This window comes from Dendronephthya gigantea, unplaced genomic scaffold, assembly GCF_004324835.1.
Source record: "Dendronephthya gigantea isolate DGI-Jeju-01 unplaced genomic scaffold, DenGig_1.0 000007F, whole genome shotgun sequence".
Lineage (NCBI taxonomy): Eukaryota > Metazoa > Cnidaria > Anthozoa > Malacalcyonacea > Nephtheidae > Dendronephthya > Dendronephthya gigantea.
The window spans coordinates 2,226,692-2,253,716 of record NW_021163017.1 but is presented as its reverse complement, the minus strand read 5'-3'; the positions used below and the strand labels follow the sequence as shown (position 1 = coordinate 2,253,716).

The 27,025-nt window shown below is 37.1% G+C and overlaps 3 protein-coding genes across 3 annotated transcripts; 1 reads left to right on the top strand and 2 right to left on the bottom strand.

Moving 5' to 3' along the window:
• Positions 1-355: 355 nt before the first annotated feature.
• On the top strand, positions 356-3,848 carry LOC114517099. Its single transcript, XM_028536745.1, has 2 exons — positions 356-644; positions 1,540-3,848. The coding sequence occupies exon 2, from the start codon at positions 1,623-1,625 to the stop codon at positions 3,270-3,272; it is 1,650 nt and encodes a 549-aa protein (XP_028392546.1). The 5' UTR covers positions 356-644; positions 1,540-1,622; the 3' UTR covers positions 3,273-3,848.
• Positions 3,849-12,882: 9,034 nt separating this feature from the next.
• Positions 12,883-15,192, bottom strand: LOC114516984 (beta-1,3-galactosyltransferase 1-like). The gene is made up of 2 exons (XM_028536614.1): positions 14,536-15,192; positions 12,883-14,337 (listed from the first exon to the last, which is right to left on the bottom strand). The coding sequence occupies exons 1-2, from the start codon at positions 14,562-14,564 to the stop codon at positions 13,449-13,451; spliced, it is 918 nt and encodes a 305-aa protein (XP_028392415.1). The 5' UTR covers positions 14,565-15,192; the 3' UTR covers positions 12,883-13,448.
• Positions 15,193-20,824: 5,632 nt separating this feature from the next.
• Positions 20,825-22,850, bottom strand: LOC114516983 (UDP-GalNAc:beta-1,3-N-acetylgalactosaminyltransferase 1-like). The gene is made up of 2 exons (XM_028536612.1): positions 22,447-22,850; positions 20,825-22,242 (listed from the first exon to the last, which is right to left on the bottom strand). Exons 1-2 carry the CDS (start codon positions 22,473-22,475, stop codon positions 21,345-21,347), a joined length of 927 nt encoding a protein of 308 aa, XP_028392413.1. The 5' UTR covers positions 22,476-22,850; the 3' UTR covers positions 20,825-21,344.
• Between the last annotated feature and the right edge of the window lie 4,175 nt (positions 22,851-27,025).

Sequence of the window (27,025 nt, the reverse complement as noted above, 5' to 3'; positions counted from 1 at the left end):
CAATTCCCCGATTCCCAAAAATAGCCGTTACACGATGCAATTTTTCTTGCAACTTGCAAGTCAATTCTACTGTTGGGCGATGTAAATTAGTGAAGAGTCTTCGAAATGTATGCATACGAAAACATCCTTCAAATGGTAAAAGTAAATGTTTTCAAATTTACATATTTCAAAAGTGGAATCGATTTTGCTTCGTTTTCCGTTCTCCACTGCAATCATATTTCATCTAAATAGGATCGTCGAGATTGACATGCGTGAATATCAGCAATAATTCTGTTTTGATTTTGTTTTGTTTTGTTTTGCACGCACGAGCAAATTCGCCACTGACTTGTACTTAATAGAGACAGGTGACGAACAGGTAGCTCAATCGAGCAATACAAATAGAGTTTACACAATATATAACTTGTCAAAAACGTTTAATGAAAGCTTGTGAACTAAAAAGCAAAGTGTCTGGGCTTTAATTGGTTTAATTGACAAGTTTAACAGGCGACAAGTGTATGTTCAGGATTATACGTTTAAATATAAATTAAAATATAAAAGCGACGGACATCTTACCTTTTTTACACTTGATGGCTCACTTCGATATGAGTCCCATTCCATCAGAATTTCGACTTGGCGGGCAAAGGTAACTTTTTCACGACTAAAAGGTATTTTTTTTATTCTTTAATAATCTTTTTTGTTCTCTCAATATTAAACAGAAAATAGCACAAAAGTTAGGTATGTCTAATGTTATGCCAATATAACGGTATGGGACAGATAAATTATGACTAGGATAGGATTTCAAATACATGCCCGTATTGATTTAAATTACTTAAGGGCGAATTATGGACAGATTTTTACGAGAGTTTGTCTTTTAATTCTTTGGAAATAAGTCGTTTACAAAATTATCTAAACAATTGGATGGAGAACAGACGGAGTTAATGCTCTTGCCACTGAGCACTGCACCGGCATCGCATAAGCGTAGGTTCGATTCCTGCCGGAGGAGCGATAGTTGACTAATTTTTCTCAACTGTTTCTGGCTTGAATTGAGTTGTGTATGATTCCACTCGAAATTAAGACTCTTTAAAAACCTTTGCAATTTACCTACACGGAGTGAAGTGCCACAAAATCGTAATAAAACAGATTGTATTATATTGATTGTTCGCTACAGTTATAAATGAATATACCAATTGTTTTAATGTCTATATAATTGGTAAAGACAACCGTACAATTGTTTTTCAACATTTGCAACATTTTGATATTTTGGCTAAATAAAATTAATCAAAAATATACACTTCAATTAACCGACGGTAAACTGGTTACCTGGCCATCCATCCTGAAAAAAATTTTCAATGCTATTTCCTAAAATAAAGTCAGTCTTGCTATGCTATAACCACTGGGACGAATGATTCCGTTTGACAGAAGTATTCTAATCTATGTTGATTTGAGTACTGTTTATGTCTAGTTTCAAACAATATAGAGAATCAGATAACAATAAAGCTTTTTATGATTATCAAACAATTCATTATTAACGAAAACCTATATTCGTTTATTTACCGCCAGATAATCCAGGAGGTTTATGAGCAAACGAAGAGGTTTATGACAAAACAAGTTCGTTATCGTTACTATCATCAACGCAGAAAAAAATGAAGGCCTCTACTTTTGAACGGAAGTTAAGATGGACTTTCTTCGCCTTCTCATTGAGAATGGTGATGATGGGTGTTGAATTTGCAGTAATATTCCCCTCCGTGTGGCTGTACTTGAAAATATTCAATGCAGATTACTGGTATCTAGGCTTGGTCCTCTCTGCTTATAACATGGTCGGCATTGTATCAACTCTACTGGTTGGCCATTTGGCGGACAGCACTGGTCAAATTCGGTTCATGGGATTCCTCTGGAACATTGCGGAGATCTCGGGAAATCTGATATACGCATTCCACTTCCACATTTCCTTTCCGCTGATTGGCCGGATGATCTCGGGCTTCGGCGAGGGTTATATTTCTGCGATGTGGGGCGAAATAGCCCGAATCACGACCGAGGAACAGCGCACCCGATACTTTGCCATTCTCAAAGGCGCAAACCTTCTTGGAACTGCCGTTGGTCCTGCACTCAATCTATTTTTGAAAGAGTTTGATTTCTACATTGGCCAGTGGCACATTGATTTTCGAACTTCGTCTGGCTTTTTCATGGGAATCGTGTGGATTGCCGTGACAATAGTCATGCTGGGTACTGTATTTGACCTTTCCGCTGAGCTTCAGCGAGAAGGTAAGCTGCGCCAGTTTCAAAAGACCGGTCGTTTGGACTGGGACGAAGAGGAAGTAGATGTGGAAGGCAAAGCAGCGAAGCACACCCAAGACGACGGGACGAAACATCCAGGAGGGGAGGACGGAAAAGAAGGATGTGAGAATGAGGGTGTCGAGATTCCAGAAGGTGGTGGGGTTGAAGATCCTGGGGAGAAAAAAGGAGGCGAAGATTCACTGGGTGAGACAAAAAATACTGAAGGTACGACCCCTGAAGAACCAAAGGAAGATAGCTCAGCTAGCAAGAGCGAAGAGATAGGCGACCTTAATCAAGCAGAAAAAGAGAACGGTGATGTGAAATCAAACACAGATTTGGCCGAAGACAACCAGAACACGGATGAGGCCAAGACAGACGCTGTTGTAAAAGGCCTGGACGAAGATGAACCTGAAATACAAGGAACGTTCAAGACGGCCATGTTGGATATGTTCACAAAATTTGAAGTCAACGTGCTCGTCTATTTATTCTTTTTCATGTACGTCACCCACACCTGTCTGCAGGGCATCACTCCCCTGTTTGCTGAACTTATGCTGAAGTGGGACGAAACGAAGACAAGCATTGTCTACACCGCATGGGGTGTGGAAATAATGTTAGTCCTCATAGTAATATGGATAGTAGCCCCATACGTGCCAGATAAGGTGATACTGATTTGGGCCGTCTTTGGCGGGACTTTGGCTTCAGTCAGTCTGGTAGTTTTGACATACTCTGAACCTGAAAGTATGCTATGTTACTATAGTTTTCTCATAACAATATTCCTCGGCGGGATAGGCATTGCAATAACCGTGGTCGTGGGGCGTTCGTTGATCTCAAAACACACCAGCCCCGAGAATCAATGCTTGGTTCACGCTATATTGACCTCGCTGAATCGCATGGCAGGTCTGACTGGCCCTATATTTGGCAGCAGTTTGTACACGAATAAGATATATATGGGTTATATTATCGGAGGAATGCAGCTGATTGGTTTAATCCTTTTACTTGTGGTTTATAAGAAGTTGTGACATTGTAAGCAGACTAATGTTGAAACCGAATTGTGATAGATATTATAGGCCTCGTGTAATATTAAATAGCGGAGGCCTCTTCAAACTGTCGCAATGGAAAATGTGCTGCAGCATGTTTTTCCAACCTTCAGAGTATCCTGTAAATAATGTTGTATAAATATGTTGAAGTATAACAAAGAAATTCGAAGCGATAGCTTCAGTAATAGAAGTATTTATGAGCAATATTCAAGACAGGGGCGCCGGAAATTGTTTAGTGGGGCCGGAAAGGGTCCACTCACCTAACTTAGCGACAACAGGGAGAGGAAGGATGCTCATGAAAGCTTATAAGAATGCACTGATTTGCCGATCTACAGGAAAACATCTTCTCAATGTTGTTATCAGTTAGGTTTAGTGCGATAAATTAAGATTAAGTTGTGAATGCATAATATAATGCTACTACGTAAGGCACCAAAGAGGCAGCAAAGAGGCAGCAAAGGGGGTATCTGTCCTCACTGCCCCCGTGGCCGCATTCAAGAAGGCAAATCGTAACGAAAACTTCACGCCATAATAAATTTGTAACTAAATAATTAGTAAATAATTTTATTTAATAATAATTATTGAATAATTTGTATGTAATATAAAAAATGAATAGTTTCTTAATATGCTTGTCCAATGTACTACCAGTATAACAACACTATGATATGTTTCTCATTTCAGGGGCGTAGAAATAGTGTTCAACTTGGGGGGCGCCGACTTCATGAGGTGCCACCATGGTTGGCGTCGAGCGAGAAAATTTTTGAAATTTATTCCTTTAGATCCTTGCTTTTGTAGTTGTTTTAAGAGCAATTGCGTTAGATGATAACATTTAGCGAAGCAATTGCCCCTGCCTTCCTTCAAAACACCAAAACTCATAACGCTAAAACTATATTGTGATAAACGAAAACTTTTATGCATGAAAGTTTTGATCATATGCATCTATATGTGTTACTACAACCTATAATTATACAATTTCGAATACTCAGTTTGAATTTCAAAGCGTTTTCTTTAAAACTACCGTATTTGGGTGAGCCGAAAGATAAGAGCCGACATAATGCCCAGGGGCTTTTTGTACGAAATCTGGATAGCGGGATAGCGCCATCATCGTAGCGCACAGAATTTTTTTAACCGTGGAGCTAAAAGTTATGAAAGAGGATCTCCAGTTCAGGAATACTAAGTCTATAAGGTTTAAAAAAATTTATACCAAACAACGAGAAAATATAGAGCGATGGAAAAATCCCTTCCAATTGTATGGCGCTGCCCAGCTATCTGGCCGGTCAAATAACAACCATCTTGTCCTATCTGTAATCAAAAGTTCAACTGTTCAACTTTACGAGTACTATTTTAAAAAACACGCTACGTTATACATGCATTCAGTCAATTCAATGCTTAATAACGATATACATTTAATAACGATATATACTAGATCATATGCGTCTGGCGCGTTAGGTAGACAAGAAAACAAGTAAGTAAAGTACGTTTTTCAAGAAACAAATGGAGAGTAATTCAAAATAGCAAAATTTAAATTTCTTTACATGGCGAGAAGTTCAAAATAGCGGAAGAGAAATGTTCTCTAGGACTACTATTTGGGACATTTGTGTTTTGCCGGACATGGTATGATATTTGAGGGTTCTTGAAAAGGGAACTGAATGCATCTTCACACTGATAGAGAAAATTATGCAAGAGAAGTCATTTAATTTTTTATCGTTGTGTTTTTGTAATACTGTTTGGCTGATGCTGCTTGCAAATTCCTACTAAAGAACAGCGCACAGATGTTTGTGTTAACCGGAGAATAAAATGAATAGCACATGGGCGTGAATGCGTGATAATTTCTTTATCATGTGAAAGTGCGTTCAGTTCCTTTTTTAAGCATCTTGAATATTATACCATATCCGCAGCAAAACATAAGTGCATGGTTGTTACTCAAAAGGTTGAATAAATACTAAATAGAAGTCCTATAGATCCAACGTTCTCTTCCGCTAATTTAAATTTTCTATAGATACTGTATACGGTTTACTCCAAGAAGGGAATTGCTTTTTTGACTGAACGAAAAAAGGGAGATACATATAGGTTTACATATTGTTTATAGTCTTATATATTACACATTGTTTATAGCCTTTCTAAACGCCTTGAATATTATACCATATCCGTCGTTTTGAATAAATAGAAGTCCTACAGATGGAACGTTTCTCTTCCGCTAATTTAAATTTTCCAGCTACTGTATATACTCCGAGAAGAGACTGAATCGCTTTTTCAAAGAAATAAAAGAGCTATATACGTGGACTTTTTATGAAACTTATAGTACTTCTTTTTATGATTTCCAGTCTTAGCCAGAGACTCAGAGAGGCCAGAGCCATATATATGTCAAGGTCGTTTGTTCAACCATTTTTCAAGTAGTTTCAATCAATAACAAATAGTTCAAATGAATATATCTGAGTTAACCAATTTTAAATTCTTTACTGTTTTTGCAGTAACACTGTTTTTACAGTAAACTTCCCTTTTTTAGGCCTACCTATTTCTCTTCCTTCAATTAAATCATAACAATTGTTGAAGTGTTGTTAAGTGGTTAAAGCACTCTTAATATAGCATCTCAGGGAAACCTACGCACAAAGCGTGCAGAAACTAAATTATTCGTATTGGATGAAACGTATAAAAGGCCGGCTGTTCGAGTCAATTTCCATTACATTTCGTTTTCTGGTCGCACTGAGTACCTCTGCTGATTTCAAGAAAATACGGTAAAGTATATTATATGAAATTCATAATCTGGTTATATTGTAATACCATGCAACTGCATGACCACATTGATGCAACTTTTATCATCTACTGTCTAGATATGAAGCTGTTTCTGGCTACTTTGGTTGCATTGTTTGCATTGGTAAGCATGATAGTAAACCATGTAGGCATGGCTATCCATTGATCAACTTTGCTTGCTCCTATATGTACCTTATTTTGTTTCGTCATTCTCTATGTCTGTGAAATGCATCAACCATGCTTGGAGACAAAAAGATGAAACAAAAACGTTTTCATTGTGCGTCACAGTGAAATATAATTTAATCTTCTTACCTTAAAATAGACGTTTGCCAATGTGTTGGATTTCAAACGGACTTTTGAGGTATGGTTTTGCGACATGTTTCACGTTTGATTAGCTTTATTACATTAATATTACAAATTTTGATGTGCATGGTAATATCGTCTTCCACCACATGAATTTACATTATATGATTTTCAAAATGACTACCAACTGAACATGTTCCAGCAAGGGTGTAATCGTGAGTGGTTATGTTCTGTATAGACTGACGACAAGAACCGTTTTGAAGCGGCCGGCTTGGTGAGCATGGACGAGTTCGATAAACGAGGGATTCATTTAGACACATGTAAGTTATTAATATAATTCTATAAATTATATATAAATTATCTAGTCTTATTGCTACAATAGTTATAGTGCATTCGATTGTGTCTAACTCGTGCATATACATTCATTAAAAGCAAAGTCTTGTTGTTTTAAAAAGAAAACTGTGGCATTGAAATTTGACATCACACCTCTTAGTGAAATCGCAGTAAAACTGCATTTCAAATAAAAACCGGTTTTTATACAATATGTTCCCAAAATTTTGTCGAAAAAGAATATCCATGGCAATTTTGCAAAGTTTTAGCTAAATATGGACTCTCTGCCACAGATGTCTAACTCCGGTGTGAACAGGGGCGGATCTAGGAATTTTTTTACGTTAGTCAAAATTTTCGTAGGCCAATTTTCGTCATCAATCGTCCTCCCCCCGCCAGTTTACGAAATTTATGAGGCTTTCCAAGCTTAATGCCAGGTTAAAGTCTGCTAAATTCCTAGGGCACAGCTATATTGAATGCCACACAAAACTGACATTGTGTAGGCACTGAAATGGAAGGCTTAAAAAGGGACGTTTTGCGGGTATAAAATGCATGTTTTTATAGCAATAGTCAAATCTCAATAATGGTAGAAATTTACCCCTTCGAACAGACCTCTCAAGAAATTTTCAGCTCAAAATGTTATTGTCTAGTGAAATGTAAGAACACAGGTTTATTACGTTATCATTGAATTTGGTCAAAGCGAAATTGCTTTATATTTATATATTATAATGATTTCGCAAATATCCATAGCTTTCTAAATCTTTCAAACTGCAAATTACAGATTATTACACTAGCTCACAATCTATACAATGCTAGCAAGAAGAATCTGGGTGATGCGAATAATCAATACAAATGAGAATATGAATAGGCTCGAAATTCTAAATCGATTTGACGGGCGACGGGCGAATGCAAATATATGCTAATAACAGCAGCCTCAAAGCCTAGGTAAAATATATAAGCTAACAATAACATACTTAAATTATCGGACCATTGTTTATATGAACTTATAGTATTATCACAGTATAGTTTACATAAACATCAACATTGGATAATTTACCTTATAACAGTACACTTCTCAATTCGTCGAACAGACGAACACATGCGAGTATATTTAATACGAAAACATCCATCTCTCGACATGTTATTTAATAGTGTCATGAATATAGCGCCGGCATTAAAACTGCTCTATACTTGTTTTTCTTTTGAATTCCCTTTCAAAGAACTATACATTCGACTGCAAAACACGGGCTCTGATCGGTCATGATCGGTGATATTACTCACGGTCAAATTAATATAAATGCATAATATAAATATATAAGAAATGCCTGCGGGGGAGGCTAGTCTGAGTCTGATCGCTTGATCGGTCGTGATCGGTCAGGAATTAAACAGCCAATAAGAAATGAAGATCAGACCAACCTCCAAAACGATCACAACTTGTATCGCCATGGAAACTATCGATCTGACCAATCAGATTGATGAAAAACGCCCATAACCAACCTCTAAAACGATCAGACCAAACCTCCAAAACGATCACCATTTTTGTCTCCTTGGAAACCACCGAATGAACCAATCAGATTGACCAGAAACGATCAGGCCAAGCCTCCAGAACGATCACGATTGTGCAGTTTGAAATTTGAATTCAGAGCGGGGACATCAAGAGAGATCAGTGTTAATTTAATTCATTCGACCAGAAAATTAATTATGCCGCTGCAAATTTACAACTGGACTGCGTTCGGAAAAATAAATATTATTTCACTTTCATTGAATTAAATTTGTGCTGAATTTTTACGTTAGTCGCGTGATTGGTGTGACTACCCCTAGATCCGCCCCTGGGTGTGAAGCATTTCTTAAGGCAACAATTAAACCTATCAAGTAATGGACAACGAGAACTATTAATTATTCCATTTGTATAGATTCGAGTTCTCAAGTACTCTTAGCTTTGGAAATTATGAACCAAAAGCATATCGCTATATTCAGTTACCTTGAATTTAAATTGTGCTAGAGTTGTATTTTTTTTACAAAAGCTGGAGCGAGTTCCAGTGAAATAATATAGTTGAAGTACGGTGCTTCACATGCAAAAGTATGAAAGTGCCCAACTTTTCAAAACAGGTCTCTTATAGCAAGTACATTTAATTTATACCCAAAAAATTAAACAATACTATAGCATTTTATTCGTCATGCATGTTATTTCAGTGCAAATTTGAGTCGTGTTGACACAAAATATTTCATTTAGGTGAAAGTGGATATGCTCGCTCAAAGTATTGCACAACTCCTGCCAGAGATTGCTTTGGAGTTACCGGGCAGCTTGTTTCTGTCAATTTCACTAACCCCTTTCAGGCACGGCCAAAGGTGACGATGGGCTATACCCTGATCGACACATACAAAAATACCAATGTTCGCGTTTATTCCGCAATAGAAAGTGTAACAACTGATGGATTCAAGATAAGGTTCAAGCCATGGGATAAGTCTATCACCTATCAACTTGGCGTCAGCTGGATGGCCTGTCCTTGAATGCAAACTTAATTCATACTAAATTCAATATTTGATACTTGGAATAACATATAGTTACTTGGAATAGCGTAGTTTAGATGTATTAGTAATAATAGTGTATGCATGCATTAGCATTTAATATCATGTATACCCAGTTAAAATTTGAGAAAAACAATAAAGGCTAAACCTGTGCAAAAAATTCACGCTGTGTTTTGAAACTTTGTCTTACGCTCATGGAGAAAAGCTCAACAGTTGACATCATTGAAAATACACTGAAAATATACTATCAAATCATAAATCGCACCCCCTCTCCGCCACAAATGTTAATGCTGCTGACTTGTGGAAAATTAAAGACCTAAAATTTCCCAACCGTTTGATTTTCTGTTAATTATGTGAATTTGCTTTTATTTGTGACAATATGCAACGCTTAGAATTCAACATACTACAACAAGCGTAAAAACGCACAAGTTGTAACAAGTCTGCGGCAGAATTGTTACAAGTCTGTTCACAAGCTTGCAACAAGATTTGTTCGCACTGCTTGCTCGAATTTGTTGTAACAAGTTTGGAACAAGCTGTTAACAACTTGTAGCAAGTCCGATTGCACTTTCAGACTTATTACGAGATTGTTCTGCCAAATATGAATGGCATGTTCGCATACATGTATTTGTGCATGGCTGTGTAATTCACTTGTATGTATGTATGTATATGTTTGTATTTAAATTTATTTTAAGACGCTAAGTTCGCGTTCTCTGCGTCACAGATGTTTGCGTTAAGGCAACTAGATTGCACAGATCTCTGAGAAAATTTTGAGACCATATATAGCTTTCTACTGGTCGTTTGTTTAATTGTTTATCAAATTTAATAAAACGAGTATCTTGTAAAGCAGATTCTTTGGCGTTCAGATGCAATCTACTGTTATTATCAAGTCCAGACTCATCAATGCATGCATGACCGCATTGTCAATAAAGGAATAGCCAGATTCATTACATAAACGTTTTAGATCTTCATTTACTTGTTGCATTTTACTCGATACTTCACTGATATCATTCCTTAAAATGATACTTGAAACACTTGATTTAGTTTTAGGAAAATTTTGTTTAATATTAGAGCAGAAACCTTATTTGATGTTCTTTATACACTGTTCACCTGTGTCAGTTGGTAGATTATTCGTCCCGGCGTGCATGATAACATGAGTTGGATGTGACTGGAGAATTATATTCTTTACTTCAGATGCAATTTCCTCCGCTCTTTCGCCTGGAAAGGTTAATTTATTAAATCGTCTACGTGATAGCTTACGAGGTTTGATATTCTTGATCATTGAGGCTCCAACAATGGCAATATTTTGTTTCTTTCCAGATATATTTTCCTTCTGTCGATGATCATTTGGACTTAGATCTGATTCATTTATTTCAGCAGGAACATTGATGACTTCCTCTACACCCAATGGGGAGAAACTTTTCTTGGTCGGGATAGCGGCTCCTACATCCTGAGATGTGGTAGACGATGTCTTGCTTTGATATTTGGTTTCAAGTTTTTTTTTGTATTCTCTCCCTCGGTAGCACCAGTGACAACGTCACTTGTCTTTGCCTCATGAATACGCTGTTGATTAAAGTCATCTTGTAGTATTTTAACCACAGTCAAGAGACTTGCTTTCTCATTTTCTGCTGCTTATTTGCTTCTCTCAAATGCAATATAGTGTTATTTATGTTGATGTTACTCCTAAAGTTCTACGTTCTTTTGGTATAGTTTAGCTTTTCTTGCTTTAAATCATTGATCACTCCTTCTAAGGTTACTATTGAGAAGGGTTTTATTATCCTCTTTTATGACATTTATCTCAAGTGTGATATCGTCAAGTCTAGTTGCCACATTATTAGCAGTCGGTCAAGATCACACTTCAACATGTTAATTTCAGAAGCATAGATAAAATCACATTTAGACCCCGTTTACACTACATAGAACGAAAGTTTCCGGATTTGCAAAATTATCCGGATTCATTGTTACACACATGTATCGGATTCGTCAGGTGTTTACACTACACTTTAGTTGTCTCTGTTTGCGGATTTGTCCGTTTACACTCACATTACTTGTTCTTGGAAAATTGTTTGGTCGTCATATTGAATTTCTTCGGATTCATCGCACAAAGCGTTTACACAAGAAAATTTTCCGGATTCAAATGTTTCTGGATACGAAGTTTCCGCAAATTTTTACGAATTCAAAGTTTTCGGATACGGCTTAAAACCGAGTACATTTTCTATCGGATTCGTTGCTGCATGTGTAAACAGCCACATGAATCCGGTACTAAAACATTCCGCTTTCGTGATGAATCCGGAAACTTTTGCTTTAGTGTAAAGGGGGTCTTAGAATTGTCATTGTCTATACTTCTAAGAATAGATATGTATCTATTGTCTTACTTGCTAATTTATCAAATGAGGGCGGCCCAACAGGCAAATTTGCATCGCACGGCTCGGATGACTGCTCATATGGCTCCTCGAACAATTAAAAACTTCCGAAGGAGAATCGTCTTCGCAAAGTTTCGAATTCTGGCTGCCCGCTAAGTTCTTTATAAAGTCATTCTCATCATCTGTAGAAAGAATTCCTGGCTTGTCCAATCGACCATTACAGTCATTAACCGATTTTGTGTCGAAATCACGGTCAGTAATTTCTCGACTGAATGCTCAAAGTCCAACAAGGGCTTAGCACTGTACAGGGTGTCCCAAAAAAATGTCCCCTCTATTGAAATCAAGCCTTTGTTCGAATCTGATTGCCTTAATATTATGATAAACGCAATTAAAAGCAAGACGCTTTATTTGAATGCCTCAACCTAATAAATATGCTATTTACACAATACTGCGTTGATCATGCATTCAAATTCCAACAAAAGCTTTATTTCAATAGCGGGGACTTTTTTTTGGGACACCCTGTACAGGGTGTCCCAAAAAAAAGTCCCCGTGTCCCAAAAAAAAAAGTCCAAGGGTATTGAAATCACTCATTGTTAAAATTTGAATGCCGTGTGCACGAATTTTAGCCCGTGGGGATTTAATGCAACTCAGTAAAATGCTAAATGCTTTGTGTTGCTACAGAAAGGGGACATGTCGAAGGTCATGGTGATTGAGATGCACATTTAAATATTGTTAATAAAAATCATTTTCGCGTACGAGCAAATTTTACTGCATATGCATGCATAAAAATACTTATGGCAAACATTTACACATTTGTGGGTCCCAACAGAGTGCTTAGGCATTCAAACTCTAACAATTACATTGTTATGGGTGATTTCAATAGTTTTCGTTTTTTTTGGGACACCCTGTATATTGTCGATGCTTTTGCTTTGTATGAAAACGTTAATTCGTAACTCTGTACTCATCTCTCCTTCGAAGTAGAGTTCCACTCTTCGTCTGCCATGTAATTTCCAAAGGTCCATTTACCACTGCTAGGCGAACGCCATGCAGATTGAACTTTCAACCGCTTTTACATCTATTTGACTGAGTGCGAACGCTTTTAAGTCATCAAGGGAGCCACACCATTTTAGCTTATTTCGTATAACCTCAAAATAGCTGTACAAAGTATTTGAACTCTCTAAAGCATATTAAACTAGAATATTCAATATAAGCCGATGAGTCAAGGCCGCTGAATTTCTTAGGAAAAAGTTTGGAGTGCTACATGATAATCGTGGTCAGGCTGGTAGAAGGCTGCTAGAAAAAAAGCAATATTTAATGCTAAGAGGAATGCTTCAAGAATTTATTTGTTGAATGAGGACACGAGATGGCGACGCTATTTGTCGTCGCTACTTTCTCGCTTGTTCTATAATTACAAATATATAAAGTTTTAAATAACGGTTTATTCACAAGCTTCGCTTTATGTTTTCTTCACAATATAATATAAAATAAGCATATTCATCACACCCGGTCGAACGAGAACGAGAAGAAAATATGAAAACAAACATTGTTATGCGCAAAATATATGCGCAGAACACATACATCCGTTTTAATATAGACGAAAAAGCAAAACATTTAAAAAATTAAAGAAAGAATTTGTGCATTAGATTTAGTGTGTATGAATTGCCTAAAATAGACAAAACACTCTTCGACGTTTCGAGCTGAGCGCCTTCGTCAGGAGCTATAGTATGACTAACTCTCCTGACGAAGGCCCTCAGGTCGAAATGTCGAGAAGTGTTTTGTCCATTTTAGGCAGTTGTTATACCAGATTTGATGCTAAGTTGTTTGAAGACGCTGCCACGCTGCTCCCTGGTTATATTGTATATACTGTCGAACCTAAGTCAAATGCAACAAATTAATTCGCATTCTTTCTGCAACGATGATCCTCAATATCCAAAGTGGTATTCTTACACATAAGAGTCTGCACGCGAACATGAAGTTCTTTAATTGATCGTGGATCCAAAGAATGTCCGAAAGCATTCCAACTGAAGATCTCACAGTCTTTGAAAGATGCTACATACCTTCGCATTTTGTTTATTTGATGAAACGAAATGATGTTAGTTGGCTTTACTCCAAGATCTCGCATGGCAACCCCAACGTAGGCATCATCTATGTGGAATGGTTTTCGTATATGGACATAGTTAAATAATTTGTTTAAAAGATCACTGGATAAGATGCAAAATGCCCCGGTTATGAACGTTGGGAATCGCTCTTCTTCATAGTACTTGTAACTCATTGCCCATCTGTGACCAACTCCACGATTTACATTATAACGTGGTGTGTGAGAATGTCCTCCGTAGAAGGGTCTCGGAAGTTTAGCATTCACAAGATACTCCAACACGCGAGGTATACGCACATAAACATCATCGTCTGTTTTCATGGTATATTTTACATCAAATTTGTTCGCCCAAAGATGACCCATGTAGAGTTTGATAATGTTATTAATGTAGTTGTCAGTGATATTGCCTATCAAGATATCATTGTACCGTCTGGCTTCAGCTTCATTTAATTCATCGTCAGGTGTTCCCGGTCCTGCTTTTCCAACAACAAACACCAACAACCATCTTAGATCTTTCAGTCTTCCATCTCCCAATGCTGTAAGTTGTTCGCAATTACCCGTACTTCCCCATGTTTGACGGATAGCTTCGCGGCGTTGGCGGTTCTTTGCGGCAGAATTGACTAATATTATCATAAATATGTTCCGCGTTTCGTCAACTTTCGGCGAAATGTCGGGATTAACGAATCTAAAATTCAAAAAAGGATAGTAATCGTTGACCATGTCAATTGGCGATTCTTTTGGTGAGACTTCGTTCGTTTTTAACTTCATAGAAGAAGAATGAATCGCTCTTGGCGGTCTTGTCGAAGTGGATTGCCCAAAATTATTAGAAATATACGATAGCATGGAAAGAAACAAAAATATAAAGAAGATCAATAACACGAACTTCTTTTTGCGTCGCTTCAAAGACATCATTACGACACACTTGCAAGATTGGCATATACGTTGCAACGTGGCTATATCACGATTCAAAATATGACTGGTCTGACCATTTTGGCCGCTTTATAGAGCAACCGTAGGCACAATCAAAGACTCTTTGTTCGACTTTCAATGCATATTTGTAATTTATCGTTGTCAGTGACGTTGGCAGATTAAAATCAGTTGTTGATTTAACGATGCAAGATATAACGACCGCATAGCAGCAAAACTTTATTAAATGCTCCAGACGTGTAATATGTTGTTGAATAGTTGTTTCATGATGTGCAAGGCAAGCTTCAAGGAGTCAATGTTCACAGCTGGCAAACTGGAAACATCTAAAGTGGTTGTATGTGAATATTATGTTGTTCATATTTCATATACAATCTTCGTGCAATGGCCTAAATCTACTCACACGATTGGTCAAAATCAATCACGTGATTTCTTGTTGCCTGGCGACAGATCATGGGAATCATAATTTATTCGCAATAACCCATGAAAATTGTGGTTTATTCGTGGGAAAATCATGGTTTATTCAAAAATGACAGCCTGCAAAGAAGCTTGGATCTTCAATGCAGCAATCAATTAACTCAGATTCACGATACATTAAAAGGGCTGCTATAAAGATGGGAAACCGATTCCGGGCCAGTTTTTTATCTTCACCAGCGGCGAAGGTCACAGAAAAGACTTTCTCGACTACGACTACGCCAGACAGGGATGCATCTCTGGCGGGGTTTACAACACGTCAGGACCAGGCATGTTTATATCCGTGAATGAAGAAACACCAGAGAGGCAGACATCGACCGTAGGGGTGCGGTTGTGCTATTTTTTTCTCACGGACAACAGTTCGTCCAGTCTCTTTCAGCGCGCAAACGAAGTATTTAATGAATCTACGTGATTGCATGCGCTAGCTTGCGTGCATGCATGTTAAAAATTATCATGCACAATCAAAGCGGGATTCTTTGTAGGACTTTGAATGCGCATATTAGTGAACATGCACAATTCAACGAGAACGAACGAGTAGCCTCATTAACCGAGCGACTCAGTTGTCTGCACTCGTTTAAACTCGCGTGGCTACTGGATGAGACCTTAAATGCCTTAAATATGAATATTCGACAAGCACTTAGACGAATGTGATAATTTTATTTCGTTCCAAGCCGATTAGCATAAACAATTCACTGACAAGGAACAAATATTATGTAAGATTTCAAACCCAGATAGCCCTTTGCTTGCTATGTAATTAAATGCTTTTAAAATATTCTGCAAAAAGCTTTGAAGTCGTTGACTTTGCTACGGACAATGCCTCCTCGTCAAGTTGTAAGGTTAGGAAACGAAGAAAGGAGTATAATTTTGGTATATTTGCTATATTGGTATACCAATTTGTTGAAACTCTCAATTAACAAGGCGGATGATTGCAAAGGGTTTATCTCATCGTTCAATATTACAGTATGTAGTTTTCTAACGATATTTCAATACTTGCTCTAATCGCACGTAAATATACAGAAAAAAAATTGAATAAAACTGTCAACAATTAGTCATCAAGTGCAAAGCAGTCGCGGTTTCTTCTTAAGCTGGTTTTCCACTAGCGATATTTTTCGCGCGAAGCGACTTTATTCCTTTGTATTTGAGCAATTTGTTGCAAATGGTTGCAGTTGAGAGCTCAGAGACAAAAGTAAAATGTCGCTTCGCGCGAAAAATATCGCTAGTGGAAAACCGGCTTAAGTCATCAATCTCAGAAAGAAGTTGTGTTGCTTTGAAAACACTTAAACCGTATGAATGTAAATAGTGATGAATCCCCAAAGAAAACACAGCATAATTATGGCATGGCTATTCAATTTATTTGTAAAAGGTCGAGCCAAACAAAAATTGCATGATTAAACATGTGAAAAATTACAGAGAAATTCATTGAGTAAAATATCGCTACCCGTAAACGTATAAACCGAAACCCTAAGACAGACTGTCTTAGCCTAAGTCCTAACATCAAATGTGTAATGCCGGGTTGAATGTCATTTCGACATTATTTGCATTATGCAAAATTAAGATCTTTGTAATTATGTATTTATAAATGTGTACAAGCAGTTTGGTACAAATGTGTTTTGTTTTATATTAACATAACACTTATTAACATAACTGCATAGTCGTTCGTTCTCGTTGAATTGTGCATGTTCACTATTTAGACTATTATCGTTGGTAAATTATAATTTATTGTTTTTAAAGATCTCAATGGTGAAATATAGTAGCCGAATAGCCAAAAACGTCTTTAGAATATACACCCCAGGGGCCGGTTGTTCGAAAGGCGTTTAACTTAAACGGTGGATATAAGCCAAATTTCAAAAACACTCTCACAGATGTTGTGAATGGTTTAGCCTGCATCTTGTGCGTTAAATATCGCACTTACATTGAAGATTTAACTATTTACATCGAAATATTTTAGCTTAGTTGTTTAATAAATAGATCATTTTGTTTTCTAGTTGAACTTATCCACCGACTAAACGCCTTTCGAACAACCGGCCCCAGATGTGCAATTCTATCCTAAGATGACGGCATAGCATGCATGGAGATATACAGGGTGAGTATAAAAAAACAGACACCTTTGAAATTCAAATTAGCCGCGAACTTATGGCTGGAATTTTACAATTCCCATGACAGACCCATGTGTACAATCAACAAGACGTGGTGGAAAATGGAACAACTGATGGATTCAAGATAAGGTTCAAGCCATGGGATAAGTCTATCACCTATCAACTTGGCGTCAGCTGGATGGCCTGTCCTTGAATGCAAACTTAATTCATACTAAATTCAATATTTGATACTTGGAATAACATATAGTTACTTGGAATAGCGTAGTTTAGTTATATTAGTAATAATAGTATATATGCATTAGCATTTAATACCATGCATGTATACCCAGTAAAAATTTGAGAATAACAATAAAGAATAAACCCGTGCAAAAAATTTACCCTGTGTTTTAAAACTTTGTCTTACGCTCATGGTGAAAATCTCAACAGTTGACATCATTGAAAATACACTGAAAATATACTTTCAAATCATAAATCGCACCCCCTTTCCGCCACAAATGTTGATGCTGCTGACTTGTGGAAAATTAACGACCGAAAATTTCCCAACCGTTTAATTCTCTGTTAATTATGTGGATTTACTTTTATTTGTGACAATACACAACGCTTAGAATTCAACATACCACTACACGCGTAAAAACGCACAAGTTGTAAAAAGTCTGCGGTAGAATTGTTACAAGTCTGTTCACAAGCTTGCAACAAGATTTGTTCGCACTGCTTGCTCTAGTTTGTTGTAACAAGTTTGGATGTTTGTTGTAGCAAGTCCGATTGCACTTTCAGACTTGTTACCAGATTGTTCTGCCAATTATGAATGGCATGTTCGCATACATGTATTTGTGCATGACTGTGTAATTCATTTGTTTGTATATATGTATATGTATGTATTTAATTTCTTTTAAGACGCTAATCTCATCAGCTATATAGCTGGTTTTCGTGAGGGGCGTCTATTTAACTATTTACAGGTATAAAAAAAAGAATCCAAAAAAGAAATAAAACAACTAATTAACATGCACACAAACTAAACAAATATTATTTACAACGAAATTTAAATAAGTCTTTTTGAAACAATATACTAGCTGAATGAGCAGACTTAGCCTCAGCAAGAAAGACTATTCCACTATATCTAAAGCTTCTTTTGACTTTTGAGAAATTCTTTCTTGGGTTTTAGAAGTGAGAGATCTCTATCATACATAGCACTTAAGGTGATAGTCATTTTCATTACTGCTTCGTGCAGAGAATTCTCGAAGACAAGAGGCTGTTCCATTATTAAGGATAGAAAGAATCAATTATTTCGGACACGACACCCCCCCCCCCCCCTTAAATATCTATTACGATTTTTCCGGTACATAGCAAATCCTAGTATTTATTCCTAGTATTTATCAGAGTCATCTATTATAGAGTCATCTATTTTAGACTCATGCATTTATAGCTAGGACATCCAATGTACTTTTTTCTAAAGTCACTCGAAGTTCATAAATATGTTTCAAAAGACTATTATTCAGGGTGGGGATCCAGCACTAGTGCACTAATTTGCATTACAAAACAAAATGCCTATTTTGAGCAGTTTTCTTGTGTCATGCAAATTAGTGCACTAGTGCTGGATCCACCCCTGCAGTATTATTTATGTTTAAGCTGGCAATTCTAAACCCTTTTTAATTAGCAATTTACTTTAAGGGTACAATACATTACTATCGCAATTAACGTTGGGGTAATTATCATTTAACAAGTTCGCCTTCTCTGCGTCACAGATGTTTGAGTTAAGGCAACTAGATTGCACAGATCTCTGAGAAAATTTTGAGACCATACATAGCTTTCTACTGGTCGTTTGTTTTATTGTTTATGAGGCGTTAAAAATTTAATAAAACGAGTATCTAGTAAAGCAGATCCTTTGGCGTTCAGATGCAATCTACTGTTATTATAAAGTCCAGACTCATCAATGCATGCATGACCGCATTGTCAATAAAGGAATAGCCAGATTCATTACATAAACGTTTTAGATCTTCATTTACTTGTTGCATTTTACTCGATACTTCACTGATATCATTCCTTAAAATGATACTTGAAACACTTAATTTAGCCTTAGGAAAATTTTGTTTAATATTAGAACAGAAACCTTATTTGATGTTCTTTATACATGCACTGTTCACCTGTGTCAGTTGGTAGATTATTCGTCCTAGCGTGTATGATAACATGAGTAGGATGTGACTGAAGATTTATATTCTTTACTTCAGACGCAATTCCCTCCGCTCTTTCGCCTGGAAAGGTGAATTTATTAACTCGTCTACGTGATAGCTTACGAGGGTTGATATTCTTGATCATTGAGTCTCCAACAATGGCGATATTTTGTTTCTTTCCAGATATATTTTCCTTCTGTCGATGATCATTTGGACTTAGATCTGATTAATTTATTTCAGCAGGAACATTGATGGCTTCCTCTACACCCAATGGGAAGAAATCTTTCTTGGCCGGGATAGCCGGTCCTACATCCTGAGGTGTGGTAGACGATGTCTTGCTTTGATATTTGGTTTCAAGTTTTTTTGTATTCTCTCCCTCGGTAGCACCAGTGGCAACGTCACTTGTCTTCGCCTCATGAATACGCTGTTGATTAAAGTCATCTTGTAGTATTTTAACCACAGTCAAGAGACTTGCTTTCTTATTTTCTAACTGCTTATTTGCTTCTCTCAAATGCAATATAGTGTTATTTATGTTGATGTTACTCCCGAAGTTCTACGTTCTTTCGGTATAGTTAGCTTTTCTTCTTTTAGATCATTGATCACTCCTTCTAAGGTCACTATTGAGAAGGGTTTATCATTTTTTATGGCATTTATCTCAAGTGTGATATCGTCAAGTCTCGTTGCCACATTATTAGCAAGTCGGTCAAGATCACACTTCAACATGTTAATTTCAGAAGCATAGATAAAATCACATTTAGAGTTGTCATTGTCTATACTCCTGAGAATAGATATGTATCTATTGTCTTACTTGCTAATTTATCAAACGAGGGCGGCCCAACAGGCAAATTTGCATCGCACGGCTCGGATGACTGCTCAGATGGCTTCTCGAACAATTAAAAACTTCCGAAGGAGAATCTTCTTCGCAAAGTTTCGAATTCAGGCTGCCCGCTAAGTTCTTTATAAAGTCATTTTCATCATCTGTAGAAAGATTTCATAGCTTGTCCAACCGACCATTACAGTCATTAACCGATTTTGTGTCGAAATCACGGTCAGTAATTTCTCGAGTGACTGGTCAAAGTCCAACAAGGACTTAGCACTATTGTCGATGCTTTTGCTTTGTATGAAAACGTTAATTCGTAACTCTGTACTCATCTTTCCTTCGAAGTAGAGTTCCACTCTTCGTCTGCCATGATTTCCCAACGTCCATTTACCACCGCTAGCAAACGCCATGCCAAACTTTTTCGTAAGAAATTCAGCAGCGTTGACTCATCGGCTTATATAGAATATTCTAGTTTAATATGCTTAAGACTAGAGGGTTCAAATACTTTGTACAGCTATTTTAAGGTTATATACGAAATAAGCTAAAATGGTGTGGCCCTCTTCATGAAGCGTTCGCACTCAGTCAAATAGATGTAAAAGCGGTAGAAAGTTCAATCTGAGTGCTACATGATAATCGTGGTCAGGCTGGTAGAAGGCTGCTAGAAAAAAAGCAATATTTTATGCTAAGAGGAATGCTTCAAGAATTTATTTGTTGAATAAGGACACGATATGGCGACGCTATTTGTCGTCGCTACTTCTCTCTTTTCCTATATTTACAAATATATAAAGTTTTAAATAACGGTTTATTTACAAGCTTCGCTTTATGTTTTCTTCAAAATACCAGAAGAAAATACGAAAACAAACATTGTTATGCGCAGAATATATGCGCAGAACAAATACATCGGTTTTAATATAGACGAAAAAGCAAAACATTTAAAAAATTAAAGAAAGAATTTGTGTATTAGATTTAGTGTGTATGAACTGCCTAAAATAGACAAAACACTCCTCGACGTTTCGAGCGGAGCGCCTTTGTCAGGAGCTATAGTATGACTAACTCTCCTGACGAAGGCCCTCAGGTCGAAACGTCGAGAAGTGTTTTGTCTATTTTAGGCAGTTGTTATACCAGATTTGATGCTAAGTTGTTTGAAGACGCTGCCACGCTGCTCCCTGGTTATATAGTATACTGTAGAACTTAAGTCAAATGCAACAAATTAATTTGAATTATTTCTGCAACGATGATCCTCAATATTCAAAGTGGTATTCTTACACACAAGAGTCTGCACGCGAACATGAAGTTCTTTAATTGATCGTGGATCCAAAGAATGTCCGAAAGCATTCCAACTGAAGATCTCACAGTCTTTGAAAGATGCTACATACCTTCGCATTGCGTTTATTAAATGAAACGAAATGATGTTAGTTGGCTTTACTCCAAGATCTCGCATGGCAACCCCAACGTACGCATCATCTATGTGGAATGGTTTTCGTATATGGACATAGTTAAATAATTTGTTTAGAAGATCACTGGATAAGATGCAAAATGCCCCGGTTATGAACGTTGGGAATCGCTTTTCTTCATAGTACTTGTAACTAATTGCCCATCTGTGACCAACTTCACGATTTACATTATAACGTGGTGGGTAAGAATGTCCTCCGTAGAAGGGTCTCGGAAGTTTAGCATTCACAAGATACTCCAACACGCGAGGTATACGCACATAAACATCATCGTCTGTTTTCATGGTATATTTTACATCAAATTTGTTCGCCCAAAGATGACCCATGTAGAGTTTGATAATGTTATTCCTGTAGTTTTCAATGATATTGCCTATCAACATATCATTGTACCGTCTGGCTTCAGCTTCATTTAATTCATCGTCACGCGTTCCCGGTCCTGATTTTCCAACAACAAACACCAACAACCATCTTAGATCTTTCAGTCTTCCATCTCCCAATGCTTTAAGTTGTTCGCAATTACCCGTACTTCCCCATGTTTGACGAATAGCTTCGCGACGTTGGCGGTACTTGATTCCCTTTGCGGCAGAATTGACTAATATTATCATAAATATGTTCTGCGTTACGTCAACTTTCGGCGAAATGTCGGGATGAACGAATCTAAAATCCAAAAAAGGATAGTAATCGTTGATCATGTCAATCGGCGATTTTGAGGCATTTAATGAGACTTCGTTCGTTTTTAACTTCATAGAAGAAGAATGAATCGCTCTTGGCGGTCTTGTCGAAGTGGATTGCTCAAAATTGTTAAAAATATACGATAGCATGGAAAGAAACAAAAATATAAAGAAGATCAATAACACGAACTTCTTTTTGTGTCGCTTCAAAGACATCATTACGACACACTTGCAAGATTGGCATATACGTTGCAACGTGGCTATATCACGATTCAAAATATGACTGGTCTGACCATTTTGGCCGCCTCATGGAGCGGCCATAGACACAATCAAAGATTCTTTGTTCGACTTTGAATGCATATTTGTAATTTATCGTTGTCAGTGACGTTGGCAGATTCAAATTTGTTGATTTAACGATGCAAGAAATAGCGACCGCATAGTAACAAAACTTTATTAAATGCTCCAGACGTGCAATATGTTGTTTAATAGTTGTTTCATGATGTGCAAGGCAAGCTTCAAGGAGTCAATGTTCACAGCTGGCAAACTGGAAACGTCTGAAGTGGTTGTATGTGAATATTATGTTGTTCATATTTAATATACAATCTTCGTGCGTCAATCACGTCGTTTCTTGTTGCCTGGCGACAGATCATGGGAATCATAATTTATTCGCAATAACCCATGAAAATCGTGGTTTATTCGTGGGAAAATCATTGTTTATTCAAAAATGACAGCCTGCAAAGAAGCTTGGATCTTCAATGCAGCAATCAATGAACTCAGTTCACGATACATTAAAAGGGCTGCTACAAAGATGGGAAACCGATTCCGGGCCAGATTTTATCTTCACCAGCGGCGAAGGTCACAGAAAGGACTTTCTCGACTACGACTACGCCAGACAGGGATGCATCTCTGACGGGGTTTACATAACGTCGGGACCAGCCATGTTTATATCCGTGAATGAAGAAACACCAGTGAGGCAGACATCGACCGTCGGGGTGCGGATGTGCTATTTTTTTCTCACGGACAACAGTCCGTCCAGTCTCTTTCAGTGCGCAAACGAGGTTAAAACAAAACCGGCTTCCTTGCGTGAAGAAGACTGCGAGCTTCTAATTTTACCTGGTATAACAAGTAAAAACTGTTGTAATGGATAAGCCGTGGTGGTTTTAAAAATGTACACTTGTAAACATGGGACACTTAGACAAGATTTAGTGACAAGTTGTAACGGAATTATTCATTGATATTGTATTAATATCTCGTTTATTTTTATTGCTTGAAAGCCCACTTGGTTCTTTTGGCGAATTAATTGTAAAATAAATATTGAGTTCCGCTTACCACTGGATATTTTCATGCGTCTATAAAACTCGTGGTAAAAATAACGAGTGTAAACTGGTCAAACTTGTGTAAAATGGTAAAACGGTCATCACAAGCCTTCACGTTTCAAACTATGCACTGGTAAATTGGTGGATAAAGAGTTCTTTTAATACTCTTACAAACGAAGTGAATCTTAAGAGGGTAACGTCGACACAATCAAAGATTCTTTGTTGGACTTTGAATGCGCATACTTGGACTATTATCGTCGGCAAATTATAGTTTAAGTGACAAAGTTTTAGAAAATATTTTGGACACAAATAAGAGCGTTGGACACAAATAAAATGCTGAAAGTTACAGTATACATACAAATTATCATGTCGCAAATTTCTAGTAATCAAGTATCAATATTATGTCTGCCAGACACAACTGTCCGCTAAAGAAAAGAGAAGTCCTTGTCGATATATGTCCCTTTATATGATTTTACCGAAAAGGGCACATATGTAAAAACATACTTGGGTTCTCATAAAGGCCTTGCATGCAAGGCTTTGTTTGTGTTTAGCTACCACCAATTTCCCCCTTTTATGGCTACTTAATTTCCTTTATTCTCCAATAACAAGTTAAGTTGTTAACTTAATGTGCACCGTGAAAATATAAGTATAACATCTGGAAAAAAAACAGGAAATTCATGTCACATACAAATATTTGCTTCGCAGATGGTTAATCCATGTGAAAATGCAAATGTGATGTAGTACAAAAAGTAGGCTAATTTCACTGTGTAATCTGGTGCTTAATCAGTTACTGGCTGCGGTTCACCAGTGTGATGTTCTGATTGGCTGGAACATGCAATTTACTCAGTGGCTGTGATTATGGTAGCTACTACCTTCTCTGACACCCATAATGCCCTTAAGTAATCTACCCGAGACTTCACGTTTGTCTTATCTGAGAATACTTGAATTTTCCATCACGAAGGCCTTTGAATGTGAGTCCTAAAGTTGTTTGTAATAGATTTTTATAACGTGAACGTTAGTAAGGTCAATAACTTTGTTATTTATCAAAAAAGCCCCTACACGTAACACGAATAAGAAAGTTTGAATTGTTATTGTCTTCAGGGGCCGCGGAAAATCGTTAAGTGGAGGCAAATATTATTAGCGCTTTCCACTTAGCGTTTGGCACGCATTGAAGAAGCTAGGTGAAAAAATGGAAAGAACTCAGTTTTTCGTATATTCTAGTTCTTGTATATTCTTTTGTCTATTAATTATTATTATATGCCGCGACTTATAAAATATCAACTTCCTTATAGTAAATATCAATTTCCTTTCGAGTAAGTGTGCATGGATCCCGAGGAACTGACTTCCCCGATTAATTTTTTTATTGCCTTTCATCATTGTGACCCTGCGAGTTTCAGGCATTTAGTTTTCCTTCGGATCAATTATAATTATAGGTAGATTTTTATAACGTACACGTTAATAATAAGGTCAATAAACTTGTTATTTGTTAAGAAATCCCCTGCATGCATAAATAAGAGTCATTGAGTTGCTATTATTTTAATTAGTAAATATCAACTTCCTTTCGACTATGGAGTCTGATTCTATATATTGTTATAGGCTGTTGCCATTATAGTCACTGCTGTTCAAAGTTACGATAGACAAGAGTATTCTTGACTATATAGGCTTTGCAGTACAGTTCTAAACTGCAGCAGACAACTACTCAATTAAAGAAGAATGCATCTTCGCTGCTCTTTAGGAAATTTGGAACAGGACTTCAACTTGATCATTGGTCATAAATAATTTTATGCTAGAAAAAAACACACCAAATTTTCAACATATTCCAACCCTTTGCATCTATTCAATCGTAGATTTTATAAGTATCATTTAACTTGCTTTAAACAAAACGTGCGCGATGTTACCCGCAAAAAACGCGACAGTGGAAGGAGCCCTAAGTTCCATTAAGTATCAAATATTATGTCTGCCAGACACAACTGTCCGCTAAAGAAAAGAGAAGTCCTTGTCGGTATATGTCAGTTTATATGATTTTACACTTGAACGAAAGGAAATTAGTATATCCGAAAGGGGCTCATATGTAAAAACATACTTGGGTTCTTATTAAGGTCTTGCAAGGCTTTGTTTGTGATTAGCCACCACCACTTTACTACTGACATTTGTCTTATCTGAGAATTCTTGAATTTTTTATCACGAAGGCCTTGCTTTACTATGAATGTGAGTCCTAAAGTTGTCGATTTTTGTAATAGATTTTTATAACGTGCGTGTGAGTAAGGTCAATGCAACCTTGTTATTTATCAAAAAAGCCCCTACACGAATAAGAAAGTTTGATTTGTTATTGTCTTCATGCAGGGGCCGCGGAAAATCGTTAAGTGGAGGCAAATATATTATTAGCGTTTTTCACTTAGCGTTTGGCACGCCAAAGTCTAAATCCTTATATATTATGTCATATTTGAAGAAGCTAGGTGAAAAAATCGAAAGAACTCAGTTTTTCGTATATTCCAGTTCTTGTATATTCCTTCGTTTATTAATTATTATTACATGCCGCGATTTTTAAAGAGAACTGATTGTATATATTATTATAGGCTGTTGCCACTGCTGCTTAACGAGGATAGACAAAAGTATTTTCGACTAAGGACTTTGCAGTACAGTTCTGAACCACATTAGACGACAACTCGATTGAAGAAGATTGCATCTTCGCTTCTCCTTAGCAATCATGGACTTTAACGTGATCATTGGTCAAACAGACCAAATCTTCAACAGATTCCAACCCTATGCATTTAATCAAACGTTGAATTTATATATAATTAGTATTTAAATGAATTTAAATTAACTTTTACGTGCGTGCATGACTGCATGTTACCCGTTAAGCAGCCCTGAAGGCTAGTTTCCACCAGGAAAAATCAGGAAAAATCTCCTTTGGATCGGAACGGACATAAAAAATTCCTTTCTCGGTGAGTTCTCAGGCGGCGTTTATACAAAGGAAACTTTCCTGTCCGTCCGATCCAAAGGAGAATTTTCCTGAGTGGAAACTGGCCTTAAGTAAGTACCATGTCTGCCAGACACACATGTGCGCTAAATGTCTTGCACTTTCATTCATATAAAGGAATTACTACTGACCTGATTTGAAAGCCTGCTTAGTTCTATCTTAAAAGCCAGCATTTGGTCAACCGTTTTTGACCAACTCTAACCTTGTTTTGTTACAGATAACCCCACCCCACCCCCCCCCCCCTCTTTCAATGTCGCATTTTCTGGTGGAAAAAATGTCGGTAAACAAATCCAAGGCAATGGCTTGTCCGTGGGAGATGAATTTCGACATACAATATTGAAAAGGGGGAAAGGCGGGAATCTCGCCTTTTCAGGCTAAGCGGTCCAATAATTATGTCACATTTGCAACTATATATATGCATATATATGCTGATATATTACTGTCCAGTTCTTTTCACTCTTTTCTCTTATATT

What these genes read in the sequence shown, in the direction of transcription:
- LOC114517099 (XM_028536745.1), top strand. Translation starts at nt 1,623, where the DNA reads ATGAAGGCCTCTACTTTTGAACGGAAGTTAAGATGGACTTTCTTCGCC.
- LOC114516984 (XM_028536614.1), bottom strand. Translation starts at nt 14,564, where the DNA reads ATGATGTCTTTGAAGCGACGCAAAAAGAA. An exon ending in TTGAAGCGACGCAAAAAGAA is followed by an intron (nt 14,338 to 14,535) that starts GTTCGTGTTATT and finishes TTTGAATTTTAG; the next exon opens with ATTCGTTAATCCCGACATTT.
- LOC114516983 (XM_028536612.1), bottom strand. Translation starts at nt 22,475, where the DNA reads ATGATGTCTTTGAAGCGACACAAAAAGAA. An exon ending in TTGAAGCGACACAAAAAGAA is followed by an intron (nt 22,243 to 22,446) that starts GTTCGTGTTATT and finishes TTTGGATTTTAG; the next exon opens with ATTCGTTCATCCCGACATTT.